At 48.7% G+C, this 22,221-nt stretch overlaps 1 protein-coding gene across 1 annotated transcript; it reads right to left on the reverse strand.

Moving 5' to 3' along the window:
* Positions 1-2,130: 2,130 nt before the first annotated feature.
* Positions 2,131-19,569, reverse strand: LOC140133919 (secreted Ly-6/uPAR-related protein 1-like). The gene is made up of 3 exons (XM_072154608.1): positions 19,437-19,569; positions 2,828-2,956; positions 2,131-2,700 (listed from the first exon to the last, which is right to left on the reverse strand). The coding sequence occupies exons 1-3, from the start codon at positions 19,486-19,488 to the stop codon at positions 2,438-2,440; spliced, it is 444 nt and encodes a 147-aa protein (XP_072010709.1). The 5' UTR covers positions 19,489-19,569; the 3' UTR covers positions 2,131-2,437.
* Between the last annotated feature and the right edge of the window lie 2,652 nt (positions 19,570-22,221).

Here is a 22,221-nt window from a genome sequence, read left to right on the forward strand (position 1 = left end):
CCTCGGTGAAGGGTTATGGATGGTGCTCGGTGTAGACCACCTCCAGGTAGAGGTCACGCTCTCCCATAGGTTCTACTAGAAGTCACTCAGAAGGTCAGGACTAGATTACTGACCTGGCATTGGGGGCCGGGAGTGTGACCTCAGGACCATTGGGTTATAGTAAGTGCGAGGCTTCACGTCCTCGGTGACCTGGAAGCTGCTGGGGATGGTTGGGGACACTGACAATATCTTGATGGTGGCCTCCAGGCGTGGAGAGGTGAACCATCTACCCAGCCTTGTAATGTCTCACGGTGGATTAATACTGGACCTCCTGAGTATTAGGACTGTAGATATGTTTATCCGGGTCGGGTCTGTTCTGACCTTCTCATATTCCTGTGGTGGTTGCAGAGGAGGAAGTGATGTGGGGCCACATATTGTCACATGATGATGGGTCCCTCACGGTAGATCGTGGCCGATCTCCTCCTCTTCCCTCATGTCTGTGAAGCTCTTATGGTAAAAACATCTATAACCTGCAACAAATCGTCCATGACTGCCACAAGCCGCTGCCTGAGGGTAACAGTCCTGATACCTGCGATACTAAAGAGTAAATGTCCCGCAGGGGGAGGAGAGGAAACATGGGCCTCATCCCCGCTTACTCTGTATCAGAGGCCAGTATGTTCCACACCTCCAACATGGTGTCTGTTGTACAACTTATCCCTGTATAAGGGTAAAAGGGTGAATACCGGAGAGGTCCATGGATAACACCAGTTAGGTAACACAGTGGGTTCACACTCACAGCTTGTTACAGATATTAGATTCATTTCTACCTTAATTCGAACCTCTCACAGATATCTTCACAACTTCTCCTGAGCTGCACCAATTCTCTGGAATGCTCTTCCCCAGTCTAATACCCAACCTGCAAAGCTTCAAACCTGCTCTTACACCCCATCTCTTTAGGCAGATTTATAACTGCATGAAATGTCACCTCTCCCTTTACTAATCCTCCTGTGTCCGATCTCCCATCACTTATCCGGCAATCACCAGATACAGAGCTCCCATCTTCTCTGCAGTCACATCTCCCCGGACTCTGTATATAAGATGCGGTTGATGACTGGTTCAAGCAGAAGCATCTTTATTATTAAATTATTTTTCTTTATTCCCTTATAATTACACAGGCCCTTATATCTCCTGTGTCCTCCTCTAATCCTCATAGGCTGTAAGCTCTTGTGTCCCCCTCATCCTCATAGACTGTAAGCTCTTGTGTCCCCCCTCATCCTCATAGACTGTAAGCTCTTGTGTCCCCCCTCATCCTCATAGACTGTAAGCTCTTATGTCACCCCCTCATCCTCATAGACTGTAAGCTCTTGTGTCCCCCTCATCCTCATAGACTGTAAGCTCTTGTGTCCCCCCTCATCCTCATAGACTGTAAGCTCTTGTGTCCCCCCTCATCCTCATAGACTGTAAGCTCTTGTGTCCCCCCTCATCCTCATAGACTGTAAGCTCTTATGTCACCCCCTCATCCTCATAGACTGTAAGCTCTTGTGTCCCCCTCATCCTCATAGACTGTAAGCTCTTGTGTCCCCCCTCATCCTCATAGACTGTAAGCTCTTGTGTCCCCCCTCATCCTCATAGACTGTAAGCTCTTGTGTCCCCCCTCATCCTCATAGACTGTAATCTCTTGTGTCCTCCCCTCATCCTCATAGACTGTAAGCTCTTGTGTCACCCACTCATCCTCATAGACTGTAAGCTCTTGTGTCACCCCTCATCCTCATAGACTGTAAGCTCTTGTGTCCTCCCCTCATCCTCATAGACTGTAAGCTCTTGTGATCAGGGCCCTCCCTCCTGTCGTTCCATATGACTGTTATTACTCTGTAATGTAATGTTATATTTGTCCCGGAATATGATGGCGATTTAGAAATAAATACTATTATTATTTCCTGGTCTCTATAATAATAACTTCTATGATAACAAACTCCTAGGAAACCTGATATAACGATGTACTAATAACATAGAGAACATGGAAACATTTGTGTTTATAGTAAAGTATTTGTATCATCTCAGAAACTTTATACAATGTAACATAAATATTATTGTAACATTGTTACAAACCGCTGCCTGGTGACCGCTGTGCTCTATGGATACATCTCTGTGTATTTCTGGATTTGTTTTATTCTTGGTATTGCACATATATATATATATACAGTATATAGATGACGCTTTGCCCTTTGTGGATGAGTAACAGCTGTAAGAGTGATAGTTCCCTCTTTCACTTATACAATCGTTCTCACACTGTTCGAGTGATGTGAATCGCGTAGGTTTGTTTCCAGTTGTGGATGAGGAGATCTTCATTGTACCCTCATCCTGCTCCTATGTACAGCATTATAAGTGATATCCCGTGTTCTCACCGCTGGTGGATGATCCCGCTGTAGCAATGTGCAGTGAGGTCACACGTTGTATATCACTGTAAGGAATAAGTTATGGCAGATAAGGCAATGACACTGATGAGGTGGAGGTTGTGTCCGGTGGCGGCTCCGTGGTTATTGCAGTTGTCGATGGTTCCGCTGTTGTTTCCCTGTGAGAATCCTACAATTCCTTGGCCGTTGCAGAAGTCTAAGTTGCAGCACAATATTTTTCGGGTCACCCCCAGCCAGTTGGCTCCGGTAGGGATACACGACTCCACGCACTGACGGAAAACCATTTCATTTCCTTTGAATGGGAAACCTACAGATTGAAAGTAGAGGATATTATTACTACACAGGCAGCTCATGGTCAGGCAACATGAAGTGGGAGTCACTCAGCCCCAACCCCCCCCCCCCCCCATAGTAAAACATTCAGATGAAATCCTTACCCACATCGGGCGACATCACAGTCGTCTTACAAGCTGCAAATCGGGAGGACAAGGCCGAGCAGTTTGTCTTCTCGTTGCATTCACTGCTGGTGGTTGCCGTGTTGCAGGTGAAACATGACAAAGCCTGAGCTGCAGGGACAAGAGGTGACAATCAGTGAGTGCAGGGGGGGGGGGTGTTTAGTGGTTAATCATTTTGGTGTATGTCATTTCTAGGTGTGAATGGGGCTGGAGCAGCAGGTGAGTTATTGGAAATAGTTTGTATATATTGTATATTATGTTTGGTTTATGTTAATCTGCAGGATTCACTACTCAGGATCACTACAGGATAATTCAGGATGTCATGGAGAAACTTGTATTCAACAGAACATGAGGAACACGCAACGTCACATCTAAAGCTTTCTTTATTTTTAATCCATTAAAAATTATTCATATAGACACGACATAGGAGAACTGAAGGCAGACAAATGCCAATGCGATTTGAAAAATCTTTTCCTTAGTCCGGCTGCTCGAGTCCCCAGTGCGCATGGAGAACTTTTCCTTTGGTGATGAGCTCCCAGAGGAAGCCGCTGGGGGGAGCAGCCGGAGGAAGGCGAAGAAGACCAGGCCTTTCATCTTTAACCCCCCTCCCTGTAAACCCCCCCCCCCCCCGGGTTGCTACCGAAACCCCCCTGAGTTCTGCTGTGGACCCGATGCAAAGGTGCAGGGAGATTACAGGTGTGACATCTGATGTGGCGATGGGCTCCGTCTCTGTTTGTGGTAACAGTGGGGGAGCAGGGGAGGCATCGGCCGCAAGGCCGGACAGTCAGGGCGGCTCGGCTGTGGCGATACCATCCAAATCCAGTGCTGTGGTGTGTCCCCCAGTGGGAGGGGGGGACAGCCCGGCACTGGTGGCAGCTTCCGGTGCCTCGGCGCCTCTTCATGCTGTTGCAGCTGATCACCCAGATGAGGGGCGGCGGCAGTGTGGAGAGGTCTCGGAGGCTGAGGGCTCCGGCACAAGTGTGCCTAGAGTTGTGGTCCCCTCTGGGCGATGCTCTGCGGGTGAAGTTGAGGCGTTCAGGTAACTCAGTCGCCCACATCCCTTCATCAGCCTTCCTGGGGATGGATCGGATCCTGATCTTCTACCGGGGGCAGCCTAAGCTGTGTCACAGGTGCGGTGACCCCACACATTGGGGGTGTCGGCCATCTCGCTGCATCCTGTACAGGGCAGATTAGGTGTAACCTGTGTGGTGATCTCGGTCACCCGTACAGTCGTTGTCCTCTTTCCTTCGCTAATGCAGGCTCAGCCTCAACGGATGAAAGCCATGAGGCTGAATCTGCTGGGGAGGGGACTAGCAAAGGCGGAGGAGTGGAGGGGCCAGGGAAGAAGACAGGAAAATTTTCTCGGCCGTGTTGAAGCCGACATTTTATTTTTGCAGGAGACCAGGCTGCCAGATTTGGCGGCCGTGTTTAAAGCTAAGAGGGAATGGAGACACGGGCCTTCCTATTGGTCTCTTGCGGCCGAGCCGTATAGCGGAGTGGCGGTCCTTTTTACCGCACCGGTAGAATGCCGACGAGTTATTGAGTTAGAAATGGGGAGGTGCCTGATCCTGGATGTCCTCATGAAGGGACAAGAACTTCGCCTAATTAACATCTATGGTCCCCAGTCCAAGTGGGACAGGAAGTGTCTCTTTATGAGGATCTACCTTTTTACAAGTCGGCAGGTGGTCTTTGGAGGGGACTTCAATGCTGTCACGAGGTCCCAGGATAGGGGAGGTTCCAGAGACAAGCTGACTTATGATAGCGTCGCTCTTAATAGCATAGCCAGTGAGGCTCGCCTGGTGGATGTCCACATCCGGCACACCCCAGGCCACGCGGGGTTCACCTATTATAGGGGTAGCTGCAGGTCTAGAATAGACAGGTTTTATTTAAAGGAGGAAGCCATTTCTTCAGCAGTGTCCGTTGTTGAGGTGGAGTTCTCCGACCACTGTCTAATTTTGTTTTCTCTGAATGTTACAGAGACCCCCCGGATGGGAAGAGGCTACTGGAAGCTCAATTCGTCTCTCCTGGAAGAAGCGGAGATCAGACTCCGTTCTGGGTCCAGGATAAGTGTCAGGGTCTCCGGCTGCTCCTGAAGGGTCGTTGTATATATTTAGGCTTATTGTATGTAATTGGGGGATTAGCAATGTTTGCTTTATGTAATATGATTATTGTTATGTTATTATATCTATAGGATGTATCTCAGTACTGGATACATAATGTATATTCACAAGTTCAAGAAAACAAATGGTTTATGTAGAATAAATATATTGGGACTTGGTAATTATGATGGTAATGATTGTTCTCTTTGGGAGTTCACCTATAATTCTCCTATAATATCTGTCATTGTGGAGTCGTTCCCTCTTCTGGGTCAGGATATATTTATGCAGATTTCCCAATGTAGTTTGTACATTCCCCTCTGGATGTATACGTTGCCCTGATGTAGAGATGTATTTCTGTCCTGTACAGCGGATAACCTGTAATTACAGGCCTGGTGCAGCCCAGATATTCCGCAATACAAGCCGCACCCGAAGCAAATTTTTCCCTGGATATTGGGGTGAAGTTTGGGTTTTAACTATTTGAGACAAATTCAATGACACGCTGACACTTGGGGGGACAGGACAGGGACAGGCTGACACTTGGGGGACAGGACAGGGACACGCTGACACTTGGGGGACAGGACAGGGACACGCTGACACTTGGGGGGACAGGACAGGGACACGCTGACACTTGGGGGACAGGACAGGGACACGCTGACACTTGGGGGACAGGACAGGGACACGCTGACACTTGGGGGACAGTAGGTAGAGACTGTAGAGTAGAGCATTATTAGAAGATTGTGCCCCCGATATCCTGCATGTGTCTCTTCCCCGCTCAGGTCCCCGGAGTTCACCTTCTTCTTCCTGGTGCATGTAAGTGCATTGTCTGTGTATAATGCGCTGTGCAGGGAGTCACTAAGATCCTGCGCCCGATATCCTGCATGTGTCACTTCCCTGCTCAGGTCCCCGGAGTTCACCTTCTTCCTGGTGCATGTAAGTGCATTGTCCGTGTATAATGTGCTGTGCGGGGAGTCACTAAGATCCTGCACCCGATATCCTGCATGTGTGGCTTCCCCGCTCAGGTCCCCGGAGTTCACCTTCTTCTTCCTGGTGCATGTAAGTGCATTGTCTGTGTATAATGCGCTGTGCGGGGAGTCACTAAGATCCTGCCCCCGATATCCTGCATGTGTCGCTTCCCCGCTCAGGTCCCCGGAGTTCACCTTCTTCTTCCTGGTGCATGTAAGTGCATTGTCCGTGTATAATGCGCTGTGCGGGGAGTCACTAAGATCCTGCGCCCGATATCCTGCATGTGTCACTTCCCTGCTCAGGTCCCCGGAGTTCACCTTCTTCTTCCTGGTGCATGTAAGTGCATTGTCTGTGTATAATGCGCTGTGCGGGGAGTCACTAAGATCCTGCCCCCGATATCCTGCATGTGTCGCTTCCCCGCTCAGGTCCCCGGAGTTCACCTTCTTCTTCCTGGTGCATGTAAGTGCATTGTCCGTGTATAATGCGCTGTGCGGGGAGTCACTAAGATCCTGCGCCCGATATCCTGCATGTGTCGCTTCCCCGCTCAGGTCCCCGGAGTTCACCTTCTTCTTCCTGGTGCATGTAAGTGCATTGTCCGTGTATAATGCGCTGTGCGGGGAGTCACTAAGATCCTGCACCCGATATCCTGCATGTGCCACTTCCCCGCTCAGGTCCCTGGAGTTCACCTTCTTCTTCCTGGTGTATGTAAGTGCATTGTCCGTGTATAATGAGCTGTGCGGGGAGTCACTAAGATCCTGCCCCCGATATCCTGCATGTGTCGCTTGCCCGCTCAGGTCCCAGGAGTTCACCTTCTTCTTCCTGGTGCATGTAAGTGCATTGTCCGTGTATAATGCGCTGTGCGGGGAGTCACTAAGATCCTGCGCCCGATATCCTGCATGTGTCGCTTCCCCGCTCAGGTCCCCGGAGTTCACCTTCTTCTTCCTGGTGCATGTAAGTGCATTGTCCGTGTATAATGTGCTGTGCGGGGAGTCACTAAGATCCTGCGCCCGATATCCTGCATGTGTCGCTTCCCCGCTCAGGTCCCCGGAGTTCACCTTCTTCTTCCTGGTGCATGTAAGTACATTGTCCGTGTATAATGCGCTGTGCGGGGAGTCACTAAGATCCTGCGCCCGATATCCTGCATGTGTCGCTTCCCCGTTCAGGTCCCCCGAGTTCACCTTCTTCTTCCTGGTGCATGTAAGTGCATTGTCCGTGTATAATGCGCTGTGCGGGGAGTCACTAAGATCGTGCGCCCGATATCCTGCATGTGTCGCTTCCCCGCTCATGTCCCTGGAGTTCACCTTCTTCTTCCTGGTGCATGTAAGTGCATTGTCCGTGTATAATGCGCTGTGCGGGGAGTCACTAAGATCGTGCACCTGATATCCTGCATGTGTCGCTTCCCCGCTCAGGTCCCTGGAGTTCACCTTCTTCTTCCTGGTGCATGTAAGTGCATTGTCCGTGTATAATGCGCTGTGCGGGGAGTCACTAAGATCGTGCACCTGATATCCTGCATGTGTCGCTTCCCCGCTCAGGTCCCTGGAGTTCACCTTCTTCTTCTTGGTGCATGTAAGTGCATTGTCCGTGTATAATGTGCTGTGTGGGGAGTCACTAAGATCCTGCGCCCGATATCCTGCGTGTGTCGCTTCCCCGCTCAGGTCCCCGGAGTTCACCTTCTTCTTCCTGGTGCATGTAAGTGCATTGTCTGTGTATAATGCGCTGCGCGAGGAGTCACTAAGATCCTGCACCCGATATCCTGCATGTGTCGCTTCCCCGCTCAGGTCCCAGGAGTTCACCTTCTTCTTCCTGGTGCATGTAAGTGCATTGTCCGTGTATAATGCGCTGTGCGGGGAGTCACTAAGATCCTGCACCCGATATCCTGCATGTGTCGCTTCCCCGCTCAGGTCCCCGGAGTTCTCCTTCTTCTTCCTGGTGCATGTAAGTGCATTGTCTGTGTATAATGCGCTGTGCAGGGAGTCACTAAGATCCTGCCCCCGATATCCTGCATGTGTCGCTTCCCCGCTCAGGTCCCTGGAGTTCACCTTCTTCTTCCTGGTGCATGTAAGTGCATTGTCCGTGTATAATGCGCTGTGCGGGGAGTCACTAAGATCCTGCGCTCGATATCCTGCATGTGTCACTTCCCCGCTCAGGTCCCTGGAGTTCACCTTCTTCTCCCTGGTGCATGTAAGTGCATTGTCCGGGTATAATGCGCTGTGCGGGGAGTCACTAAGATCATGCGCCCGATATCCTGCATGTGTCGCTTCCCCGCTCAGGTCCCCGGAGTTCACCTTCTTCTTCCTGGTGCATGTAAGTGCATTGTCCGTGTATAACGCGCTGTGCGGGGAGTCACTAAGATCCTGCGCCCGATATCCTGCATGTGTCGCTTCCCCGCTCAGGTCCCCGGAGTTCACCTTCTTCTTCCTGGTGCATGTAAGTGCATTGTCCATGTATAATGTGCTGTGCGGGGAGTCACTAAGATCCTGCCCCCGATATCCTGCATGTGTCGCTTCCCCACTCAGGTCCCCGGAGTTCACCTTCTTCCTGGTGCATGTAAGTGCATTGTCCGTGTATAATGTGCTGTGCGGGGAGACACTAAGATCCTGCGCCCGATATCCTGCATGTGTCACTTCCCCGCTCAGGTCCCCGGAGTTCACCTTCTTCTTCCTGGTGCATGTAAGTGCATTGTCCGTGTATAATGCGCTGTGCGGGGAGTCACTAAGATCCTGCGCCTGATATCCTTCATGTGTCGCTTCCCTGCTCAGGTCCCTGGAGTTCACCTTCTTCTTCCTGGTGCATGTAAGTGCATTGTCCGTGTATAATGCGCTGTGTGGGGAGTCACTAAGATCCTGCACCTTATATCCTGCATGTGTCGCTTCCCCGCTCAGGTCCCCGGGGTTCACCATCTTCTTCCTGGTGCATGTAAGTGCATTGTCCGTGTATAATGTGCTGTGCAGGGAATCACTAAGATCCTGCACCCGATATCCTGCATGTTTCGCTTCCCCGCTCAGGTCCCTGGAGTTCACCTTCTTCTTCCTGGTGCATGTAAGTGCATTGTCCGTGTATAATGCGCTGTGTGGGGAGTCACTAAGATCGTGCGCCCGATATCCTGCATGTGTCGCTTCCCCGCTCAGGTCCCCAGAGTTCACCTTCTTCTTCCTGGTGCATGTAAGTGCATTGTCCGTGTATAATGTGCTGTGCGGGGAGTCACTAAGATCCTGCCCCCGATATCCTGCATGTGTCGCTTCCCCGCTCAGGTCCCCGGAGTTCACCTTCTTCTTCCTGGTGCATGTAAGTGCATTCTCCGTGTATAATGCGCTGTGCGGGGAGTCACTAAGATCCTGCGCCCGATATCCTGCATGTGTCGCTTCCCCGCTCAGGTCCCCGGAGTTCACCTTCTTCTTCCTGGTGCATGTAAGTGCATTGGATGCGTCACAATTTGAAAGTTAAATCCTTCGCTCAGTCAACACAACCCATACTCAGATACAAATACAATTAATGGTCTGATTTCACGAGTTACCATCTCATGGAGACTGGGAGGAACAAGAGGAGGCTCCAGGAGCACGGACACTGGCAAAACCACCCCAGGGCAGATACTGCACAGGACAGACACATGGGGGTTGATAAATCATCCGTTACAAATAGGAGGAAGAGACTTCACAGAGGACTTCACACACTGACTGCACAGGAGGAAAAGAGACTGCACACACTGACTGCACAGGAGGAAAAGAGACTGCACACACTGACTGCACAGGAGGAGAAGAGACGACTTCACACACTGACTGCACAGAAGGAAAAGAGACTTCACACACTGACTGCACAGGAGGAAAAGAGACGACTTCACACACTGACTGCACAGGAGGAAAAGAGACTTCCCACACTGACTGCACAGGAGGAAGAGAGACTTCACACACTGACTGCACAGGAGGAAAAGAGACTGCACACACTGACTGCACAGGAGGAGAAGAGACGACTTCACACACTGACTGCACAGAAGGAAAAGAGACTTCACACACTGACTGCACAGGAGGAAAAGAGACGACTTCACACACTGACTGCACAGGAGGAAAAGAGACTTCCCACACTGACTGCACAGGAGGAAGAGAGACTTCACACACTCACTGCACAGGAGGAAGAGAGACTTCACACACTGACTGCACAGGAGGAAGAGAGACTTCACACACTGACGGCACAGGAGGAAAAGAGACGACTTCACACACTGACTGCACAGGAGGAAGAGAGACTTCACACAATGACTGCACAGGAGGAAAAGAGACTTCACACACTGACTGCACAGGAGGAAAAGATACGACTTCACACACTGACTGCACAGGAGGAAGAGAGACTGCACACACTGACTGCACAGAGGAAGAGAGACTGCACACACTGACTGCACAGGAGGAAAAGAGACTTCACACACTGACTGCACAGGAGGAAAAGAAACTTCACACACTGACTGCACAGGAGGAAGAGAGACTGCACACACTGACTGCACAGGAGGAAGAGACTGCACATACTGACTACACAGGAGGAAAAGAGACTTCACACACTGACTACACAGGAGGAAAAGAGACTTCACACACTGACTGCACAGGAGGAAGAGAGACTTCACACACTGACTGCACAGGAGGAAGAGAGACTGCACACACTGACTGCACAGGACGAAGAGAGACTTCACACACTGACTGCACAGGAGGAAAAGAGACTTCACACACTGACTGCACAGGAGGAAGAGAGACTTCACACACTGACTGCAAAGGAGGAAAAGAGACTTCACACACTGACTGCACAGGAGGAAGAGAGACTGCACACACTGACTGCACAGGAGGAAGAGAGACTGCACACACTGACTGCACAGGAAGAAGAGACTGCACATACTGACTACACAGGAGGAAGAGAGATAGCACACAATGACTGCACAGGAGGAAGAGAGATAGCACACACTGACTGCACAGGAGGAAGAGAGATAGCACACACTGACTGCACAGGAGGAAGAGAGATAGCACACACTGACTGCACAGGAGGAAGAGAGACTGCACACACTGACAGCACAGGAGGAAGAGAGACTGCACACACTGACTGCACAGGAGGAAGAGAGACTGCACACACTGACAGCACAGGAGGAAGAGAGACTGCACACACTGACTGCACAGGAGGAAAAGAGACTTCACACACTGACTGCACAGGAGGAAAAGAGACTTCACACACTGACTGCACAGGAGGAAAAGAGACTTCACACACTGACTGCACAGGAGGAAAAGAGACTTCACACACTGACTGCACAGGAGGAAAAGAGACTTCACACACTGACTGCACAGGAGGAAAAGAGACTTCACACACTGACTGCACAGGAGGAAAAGAGACTTCACACACTCACTGCACAGGAGGAAAAGAGACTTCACACACTGACTACACAGGAGGAAAAGAGACTTCACACACTGACTGCACAGGAGGAAAAGAGACTTCACACACTGACTGCACAGGAGGAAAAGAGACTTCACACACTGACTGCACAGGAGGAAAAGAGACTTCACACACTCACTGCACAGGAGGAAAAGAGACTTCACACACTGACTACACAGGAGGAAAAGAGACTTCACACACTGACTGCACAGGAGGAAAAGAGACTTCACACACTCACTGCACAAGAGGAAAAGAGACGAAAACCCGACAGATTAGGAAAAACCGCCGTATTTTTTTTTAAAAAAGTGTAGCTTGACCGCACTTACCTGCATCCAACGTAGGCCTGTGGACTACAGTGCATTCCGATGGAATTCAGTGCAGCAGCGAAACCTGGTGGACATCGGGCACAACCTTAGTGAATCGCTGGAAGACACGAATCCTCCGCAAAGAACGCGCCGCTGGATCACAAATGGACCGGGTAAGTAAATCTGCCCCACTGACTGCACAGGAGGAAAAGAGACTGCACACACAGGGGCAGATTTACTTACCCGGTCCATTCGTGATCCAGCGGCGCGTTCTCTGCGCTGTATTCGGGTCTTCCGGCGATTCACTAAGGCAGTTCCTCCGCCGTCCACCAGGTGTCGCTGCTGCACTGAAGTCCGCCGGAGTGCACTGAAGTTCATCGTCCTCCGCTGGGTGCAGGTAAGTGCGTGTCAAGCAACACTTTAAAAAAAAAAAAAAAAAAATGGCGGTTTTTCCGAATCCGTCGCGTTTTCTTACGCCCACGCCCCCCGATTTCCGTTGCGTGCATGCCAACACCGATGCGCCACAATCCAATTGCGTGCGCCAAAAACCTGGGGCAATTCAGGGAGAATCGCCGCAAAACGGTAATATTGGGGTAACCTGACGGAAAAACGTGATTCGGGCCCTTAGTAAATCACCCCCACTGACTGCACAGGAGGAAGAGAGACTGTACAGGAAACAGTGTTGGGGGGGGGGGGGGGGCGCAAGAAATCATCCAGTACAGAATGAGAGGAAGTTCTGGGGACACCGGCAAAACCACCCCGGGGCAGATACTGCACAGGACAGATACATGGGGGGATGGGGGGGATCGTCCGGTAGTAGTAGTACTGTGCTGTGCCCATATATACAGGATAGGAGTAGTAGTAGTGTGCTGTGTCCATATATACAGGATAGGAGTAGTAGTACTGTGCTGTGCCCATATATACAGGATAGGAGTAGTAGTACTATGACCATATATACAGGATAGGAGTAGTAGTACTATGCCCATATATACAGGATAGGAGTAGTAGTACTGTGCTGTGCCCATATATACAGGATAGAAGTGGTAGTACTGTGCTGTGCCCATAGATACAGGATAGGAGTAGTAGTACTATGACCATATATACAGGATAGGAGTAGTAGTACTATGCCCATATATACAGGATAGGAGTAGTAGTACTGTGCTGTGTCCATATATACAGGATAGGAGTAGTAGTACTGTGCTGTGTCCATATATACAGGATAGGAGTAGTAGTACTGTGCTGTGCCCATATATACAGGATCGGAGGAGTAGTACTGTGCTATACCCACATACACAGGATAGGAGTAGTAGTACTGTGCTGTGCCCATATATACAGGATAGGAGTTGTAGTATTGTGCTGTGCTCATATATACAGAATAGGAGTAGTAGTACTGTGCTGTACCCATATATACAGGATAGGAGTAGTAGTACTGTGCTGTACCCATATATACAGGATAGGAGTAGTAGTACTGTGCTGTGCCCATATATACAGGATAGGAGTAGTAGTACTGTGCTGTGCCCATATATACAGGATAGGAGTAGTAGTACTGTGCTGTGCTCATATATACAGGATAGGAGTAGTAGTACTGTGCTGTGCCCATATATACAGGATAGGAGTAGTAGTACTGTGCTGTGCTTATATATACAGGATAGGAGTAGTAGTACTGTGCTGTGCCCATATATACAGGATAGGAGTAGTAGTACTGTGCTGTGCCCATATATTCAGGATAGGAGTAGTAGTACTGTGCTGTGCCCATATATACAGGATAGGAGTAGTAGTACTGTGCCCATATATACAGGATAGGAGTAGTAGTACTGTGCTGTGCCCATATATACAGGATAGAAGTAGTAGTACGGTGCTGTGCCCATATATACAGGATAGGAGTAGTAGTACGGTGCTGTGCCCATATATACAGGATAGGAGTAGTAGTACTGTGCACATTTATATAGGATAGGAGTAGTAGTACTGCGCTGTGCACATATATACAGGATAGGAGTAGTAGTACTGTGCTGTGCCCATATATACAGGATAGGAGTAGTAGTACTGTGCTGTGCCCATATATACAGGATAGGAGTAGTAGTACTGTGCTGTGCCCATATATACAGGATGGGAGTAGTAGTACTGTGCTGTGCTTATATATACAGGATAGGAGTAGTAGTACTGTGCTGTGCCCATATATACAGGATAGGAGTAGTAGTACTGTGCTGTGCCCATATATACAGGATAGGAGTAGTAGTACTGTGCTGTGCCCATATATACAGGATAGGAGTAGTAGTACTGTGCTGTGCTTATATATACAGGATAGTAGTAGTAGTACTGTGCTGTGCCCATATATACAGGATAGGAGTAGTAGTACTGTGCTGTGCCCATATATACAGGATAGGAGTAGTAGTACTGTGCTGTGCCCATATATACAGGATAGGAGTAGTAGTACTGTGCTGTGCTTATATATACAGGATAGGAGTCGTAATACTGTGCTGTGCTCATATATACAGGATAGGAGTAGTAATACTGTGCTGTCCCCATGTATACAGGATAGGAGTAGTAGTACTGTGCTGTGCCCATATATACAGGATAGGAGTAGTAGTAGTGTGCTGTGCCCATAAATACAGGATAGGAGTAGTAGTACTGTGCCCATATATACAGGATAGGAGTAGTAGTACTGTGCTGTGCCCATATATACAGGATAGGAGTAGTAGTACTGTGCTGTGACCATATATACAGGATAGGAGTAGTAGTACTGTGCTGTGACCATATATACAGGATAGGAGTAGTAGTACTGTGCTGTGCCCATATATACAGGATAGGAGTAGTAGTACTGTGCTGTGCTCATATATACAGGATAGGAGTAGTACTGCGCTGTGCCTATATATACAGGATGGGAGTAGTAGTACTGTGCTGTGCCCTTATATACAGGATAGGAGTAGTAGTACTGTGCTGTGCTCATATATACAGGATAGGAGTAGTAGTACTGTGCTCTGTCTATATATACAGGATAGGAGTAGTAGTACTGTGCTGTGCTTATATATACAGGATAGGAGTAGTAGTACTGTGCTGTGCCCATATATACAGGATAGGAGTAGTAGTACTGTGCTGTGCCCATATATACAGGATATGAGTAGTAGTACTGTGCCCATATATACAGGATTGGAGTAGTAGTACTGTGCACATTTATATAGGATAGGAGTAGTAGTACTGCGCTGTGCACATATATACAGGATAGGAGTAGTAGTACTGTGCTGTGCACATATATACAGGATAGGAGTAGTAGTATTGTGCTATGATAATATATACAGGATAGGAGTAGTAATACTGTGCCCATATATACAGGATAGGAGTAGTAGTACGGTGCTGTGCACATATATACAGGATAGGAGTAGTAGTACTGTGCTGTGACCATATATACAGGATAGGAGTAGTAGTACTGTGCTGTGCCCATATATACTGGATAGGAGTAGTAGTACTGTGCTGTGCCCATATATACAGGATAGGAGTAGTAGTATGGTGCTGTGCCCATATATACAGGATAGGAGTGGTAGTACTGTGCTCTGCCTATATATACAGGATAGGAGTAGTAGTACTGTGCTCTGCCTAGATATACAGGATAGGAGTAGTAGTACAGTGCTGTGCCCATATATACAGGATAGGAGTAGTAGTACTGTGCTGTGTCCATATATACATGATCGGAGTAGTAGTACTGTGCAGTGCACATATATACAGGACAGGAGTAGTAGTACTGTGCCCCTATATAGAGGATAGGAGTAGTAGTACTGTGGTGTGCCCATATATACAGGATAGGAGTAGTAGTATTGTGCTGTACTTATATATACAGGATAGGAGTAGTAGTACTGTGCTGTGTCCATATATACAGGATAGGAGTAGTAGTATTGTGCTGTACTTATATATACAGGATAGGAGTAGTAGTACTGTGCTCATATATACAGGATAGGAGTAGTAGTACTGTGCTGTGCCCATATATACAGGATAGGAGTAGTAGTACGGTGCTATGATAATATATACAGGATAGGAGTAGTAGTACTGTGCCCATATATACAGGATAGGAGTAGTAGTACTGTGCTATGATAATATATACAGGATAGGAGTAGTAGTACTGTGTCCATATATACAGGATAGGAGTAGTAGTACTGTGCTGTGCCCATATATACAGGATAGGAGTAGTAGTACTGTGCTATGATGATATATACAGGATAGGAGTAGTAGTACTGTGCTATGATGATATATACAGGATAGGAGTAGTAGTACTGTGCTATGATGATATATACAGGATAGGAGTAGTTGTACTGTGCCCATATATACAGGATAGGAGTAGTAGTACTGTGCTATGATAATATATACAGGATAGGAGTAGTAGTACTGTGCTGTGCCCATATATACAGGATAGGAGTAGTAGTACTGTGCTGTGCCCATATATACAGGATAGGAGTAGTAGTACTGTGCTGTGCCCATATATACAGGATAGGAGTAGTAGTACTGTGCTGTGCCCATATATACAGGATAGGAGTAGTAGTACTGTGCTGTGCCCATATACACAGGATAGGAGTAGTAGTACTGTGCTGTGTTTATATATACAGGATAGGAGTAGTTGTACTGTGCTGTGCCCATATATACAGGATAGGAGTAGTAGTACTGTGCTGTGCCCATGTACACAGGATAGTAGTAGTACTGTGCTGTTTCCATATATACAGGATAGGAGTAGTATTACTGTGCTGTGCCCATATATACAGGATAGGAGTAGTAGTACTGTGCTGTGCCCATATATACAGGATAGGAGTAGTAGTACTGTGCTGTGCTCATATATACAGGATAGGATTAGTAGTACTGTGCTGTGCTCATATATACAGGATAGGAGTAGTAGTACTTTGCGGTGCCCATATATACAGGATAGGAGTAGTAGTACTGTGCTGTGATAATATATACAGGATAGGAGTAGTAGTACTGTGCTGTACCCATATATACAGGATAGGAGTAGTAGTACTGTGCTGCACCTATATATAGATCTTAGGAGTAGTAGTCATTGAAGTAGTTCTACATATGGAGGGAGGTAATTACACATAATTTACAAAAGCAACATAACATTACATAAATGACTCCCGGGCTGATGATGGACTCATATACATAATGGGGATAATAAAGTTATTATTCATTTCTATAAGCAGAGAACAGCAATTTCTACCCATCATATCCCACAGATTCTGTCACTTTCCTGTGTTCTACATCTCTTATACAATGGGTCACATCTATTACAGTGTCTGCACCAGTTCTGTGTCAGACAAGATATAACACTGGGGCTCATTTACTAAGGGCCCGAATTACGCACCTTCGTCAGGTTTCCTGATTATTCCCGTTTTGCGCTGAATTCCCGTGGAATTTTGGGGCACGCGATCGGATTGTGGTGCATCAGCGCCGGCTTTCACGCAACAGAAATTAGGGGCGGGGCATGGCCGTGGGACAACCCGATTTGTGTCGCAAGATCAGCACTCACATGCACCGGGACGAAGAAGGTGAACTCTGGCGGACCTCGGCGCAGCAGCGACACCAGCTGGATATTGGGCGCACGACCTTAATGATTCCATGCAGATCCGAATCAGCGCCGGACAACGCGCCACGGGATCGCGACTGCATCACATTTATTACTGACTTTTACAATGGTGCCACTTCCTGATCAGCACAGGGGGCGCCAGATTCAAGAAGAATGTGCAGAGTTCGGTGCATCTGGCGCCCCCTGCACACTACACAGGACACTGCACATAGTACACAGGACCCTGCACATAGTACATAGGACACTGCACATAGTACACACTGCACATAGTACACCCCCTGCACATAGTACATAGGACACTGCACATAGTACACCCCCTGCACATAGTACACACACTGCACATAGTACACCCCCTGCACATAGTACACACCCTGCATATAGTACACACTGCACATAGTACACAGGGCACTGCACATAGTACACAGGACCCTGCACATAGTACATAGGACACTGCACATAGTACACAGGACCCTGCACATAGTACATAGGACACTGCACATAGTACACACTGCACATAGTACACCCCCTGCACATAGTACACACACTGCACATAGTACACCCCCTGCACATAGTACACACTGCACATAGTACACAGGACACTGCACATAGTACAAACTGCACATAGTACACAGGACACTGCACATAGTACACACTGCACATAGTACACAGGACACTGCACATAGTACACACTGCACATAGTATACAGGACCCTGCACATAGTACACACACTGCACATAGCACACAGGACACTGCACATAGTACACACTGCACATAGTACACAGGACACTGCACATAGCACACAGGGCACTGCACATAGCACACAGGGCACTGCACATAGTACACACTGCACATAGTACACAGGGCACTGCACATAGTACACAGGACACTGCACATAGTACACAGGACCCTGCACATAGTACATAGGACACTGCACATAGTACACACTGCATATAGTACACACTGCACATAGTACACACTGCATATGGTACACAGGACACTGCACATAGTACACACTGCACATGGTACACAGGACACTGCACATAGTACACACTGCACATAGTACACAGGGCACTGCACATAGTACACAGGGCACTGCACATAGTACACAGGACACTGCACATAGTACACACTTCACATAGTACACCCCCTGCACATAGTACACACACTACACATAGTACACCCCCTGCACAAAGTACACACTACACATAGTACACCCTGCACATAGTACACAGGACACTGCACATAGTACACACTGCACATAGTACACACTGCACATAGTACACACTGCACATAGTACACACTGCACATAGTACACAGGACACTGCACATAGTACACACTGCACATAGTATACAGGACCCTGCACATAGTACATACTGCACATAGCACACAGGACACTGCACATAGTACACACTGCACATAGTACACAGGACACTGCACATAGCACACAGGGCACTGCACATAGCACACAGGGCACTGCACATAGTACACAGGACACTGCACATAGTACACACTGCACATAGTACACAGGACCCTGCACATAGTACATAGGACACTGCACATAGTACACACTGCACATAGTACACACTGCACATGGTACACAGGACACTGCACATAGTACACAGGGCACTGCACATAGTACACAGGACACTGCACATAGTACACAGGACCCCTCACATAGTACATAGGACACTGCACATAGTACACACTGCACATAGTAAACACTGCGCATACTACACGGGACACTGCACATAGTACACACTGCACATAGTACACAGGGCCCTGCACATAGTACACAGGACACTGCACATAGTACACCCTGCACATAGTACACAGGACACTGCACATAGTACACCCTGCACATAGTACACAGGACACTGCACATAGTACACCCTGCACATAGTACATAGGACACTGCACATTGTACACCCTGTACATAGTACACACTGCACATAGTACACAAGACCCTTCACATATTACACCCCCCTGCACATAGTACACAGGACAGTGCACATAGTACACACTGCACATAGTACACCCCCTGCACATAGTACACAGGACACTGCACATAGTACACACTGCACATAGTACACAGGACCCTGCGCATAGTACACAGGACAATGCACATAGTACACAAGACACTGCACTGGTTCTGATAAATTTGGCCCAATGTATCTTGTCTAATTGAAATGTTCAGTTTTGCTCATTCCCATAGATGAGGGTCAGATCTTGCTGTGTATCAGCTATGGAGGTGATGATGATCTCTCACCCATCTCCAGGCACAGAGCCGCTGCCACCACAAGTCCCAGGCACGGCTTCATCGTGATGTCTTATCCGCTCCTGCAGATGCCAGGCCTGGGGCGGCTTATATACCTCTAGTAAGATATATATTATCATTACACAATCCCTGCTACCAGGTCAGGCCACGACAGGAACAACAAGTTCTCCGCTACCGTGTAAAGTTCACACAGGCATCTTGGAAAAATACAAGTGGAAGACTACACCACTGGCGTCACCAGGAGGACATCGCTGTGATTGATGAGTCCATAGAGGAACTTCGGGAACAAACAGTGCCACAAACTAAGGCTGTAGGGTAGATCCTGGCCGACCAGGTAGATCCAGGACCAACAAGGAAGATCCTGGAGAACAAGGAGGATCCAGGGCTATCAAAGAGGATCTCAGGCCACCATACTGGATCCATAGCCTGCAGGGTAGCTCCAGGACCAACAAGGAAGATCCTGGTGAACAAGGAGGATCCAGGGCTATCAAAGAGGAACTCAGGCCACCATACTGGATCCGTAGCCTGCAAGGTAGATCCAGGACCAACAAAGAAAATTCTGGTGAACATGGAGGATCCAGGGCTATCAAAGAGGATCTCAGACCACCATACTGGATCCATAGCCTGCAGGGTAGATCCAGGACCAACAAGGAAGATCCTGGTGAACAAGGAGGATCCTGGGCTATCAAAGAGGAATTCAGGCCACCATACTGGATCCATAGCCTGCAGGGTAGATCCGGGACCAACAAGGAAGATTCTGGTGAACGAGGAGGATCCAGGGCTATCAAAGAGGATCTCAGGCCACCATACTGGATCCATAGCCTGCAGGGTAGATCCAGGACCAACACGGAAGATCCTGGTGAACAAGGAGGATCCAGGGCTATCCAAGAGGAACTCAGGCCACCATACTGGATCCATAGCCTGCAAGGTAGATCCAGGACCAACAAAGAAAATTCTGGTGAACATGGAGGATCCAGGGCTATCAAAGAGGATCTCAGACCACCATACTGGATCCATAGCCTGCAGGGTAGATCCAGGACCAACAAGGAAGATCCTGGTGAACAAGGAGGATCCTGGGCTATCAAAGAGGAACTCAGGCCACCATACAGGATCCATAGCCTGCAGGGTAGATCCGGGACCAACAAAGAAGATTCTGGTGAACGAGGAGGATCCAGGGCTATCAAAGAGGATCTCAGGCCACCATACTGGATCCATAGCCTGCAGGGTAGATCCGGGACCAACAAGGAAGATACTCGTGAACAAGAAGGATCCAGGGCTATCAAAGGGGAACTCAGGCCACCATACTGGATCCATAGCCTGCAGGGTAGAACCAGGACCAACAAGGAAGATCCTGGTAAACAAGGAGGATCCAGGGCTATCAAAGAGGATCTCGGACAACCATACTGGATCTATAGTCTGCAAGGTAGATCCAGGACAAACAAGAAACATCCTGGTGAACAAGGAGGATCCAGGGCTATTAAAGAAGATCTCGGGCCACCATACTGGATCCATAGCCTGCAGGGTAGATCCGGGACCAACAAGGAAGATCCTGGAGAACAAGGAGGATCCTGGGCTATCAAAGAGGATCTCAGGCCACCATACTGGATCCATAGCCTGCAGGGTAGATCCAGGACCAACAAGGAAGATACTCATGAACAAGGAGGATCCAGGGCTATCAAAGAGGATCTCAGGTCACCATACTGGATCCATAGCCTGCAGGGTAGAACCAGAACCAACAAGGAAGATCCTGGTGAACAAGGAGGATCCTGGGCTATCAAAGAGGATCTCAGGCCACCATACTGGATCCATAGCCTGCAGGGTAGATTCAGGACGAACAAGGAAGATCCTGGTGAACAAGGAGGATCCAGGGCTATCAAAGAGGATCTCGGACCACCATACTGGATCTATAGTCTGCAAGGTAGATCACGGACAAACAAGGAACATTCTGGTGAACAAAGAGGATCCAGGGCTATGAAAGAAGATCTCGGACCACCATACTGGATCCATAGCCTGCAGGGTAGATCCAGGACCAACAAGGAAGATCCTGGAGAACAAGGAGGATCCAGGGCTATCAAAGAGGATCACAGGCCACCATACTGGATCCATAGCCTACAGGGTAGATCCAGGACCAACAAGGAAGATACTCGTGAACAAGGAGGATCCAGGGCTATCAAAGAGGATCTCAGGCCACCATACTGGATCCATAGCCTGCAGGGTAGATCCAGGACCAACAAAGAAGATTCTGGTAAACGAGGAGGATCCAGGGCTATCAAAGAGGATCTCAGGCCACCATACTGGATCCATAGCCTGCAGGGTAGATCCAGGACCAACAAGGAAGATCCTGGTGAACAAGGAGGATCCAGGGCTATCAAAGAGGATCTCAGGTCACCATACTGGATCCATAGCCTGCAGGGTAGAACCAGAACCAACATGGAAGATCCTGCTGAACAAGGAGGATCCTGGGCTATCAAAGAGGATCTCGGGCCACGATACTGGATCCATAGCCTGTAGGGTAGATCCAGGACCAACAAGGAAGATCCTGGTGAACAAGGAGGATCCAGGGCTATCAAAGAGGATCTCGGACCACCATACTGGATCCATAGTCTGCAAGGTAGATCCAGGACAAACAAGGAACATCCTGGTGAACAAAGAGGATCCAGGGCTAGTAAAGAAGATCTCGGGCCACCATACTGGATCCAAAGCCTGCAGGGTAGATCCAGGACCAACAAGGAAGATCCTGGAGAACAAGGAGGATCCAGGGCTATCAAAGAGAATC

Source organism: Engystomops pustulosus, chromosome 5 (genome assembly GCF_040894005.1).
Source record: "Engystomops pustulosus chromosome 5, aEngPut4.maternal, whole genome shotgun sequence".
NCBI lineage: Eukaryota > Metazoa > Chordata > Amphibia > Anura > Leptodactylidae > Engystomops > Engystomops pustulosus.

Coding starts and splice junctions, on each gene's coding strand:
- LOC140133919 (XM_072154608.1), bottom strand. CDS start 19,488: ATGAAGCCGTGCCTGGGACTTGTGGTGGCAGCGGCTCTGTGCCTGGAG. Junction 2,957..19,436: donor GGCTCTGTGCCTGGAGATGG/GTGAGAGATCAT, acceptor TTGTCCCTGCAG/CTCAGGCTTTGTCATGTTTC. Junction 2,701..2,827: donor TGTGATGTCGCCCGATGTGG/GTAAGGATTTCA, acceptor TTCAATCTGTAG/GTTTCCCATTCAAAGGAAAT.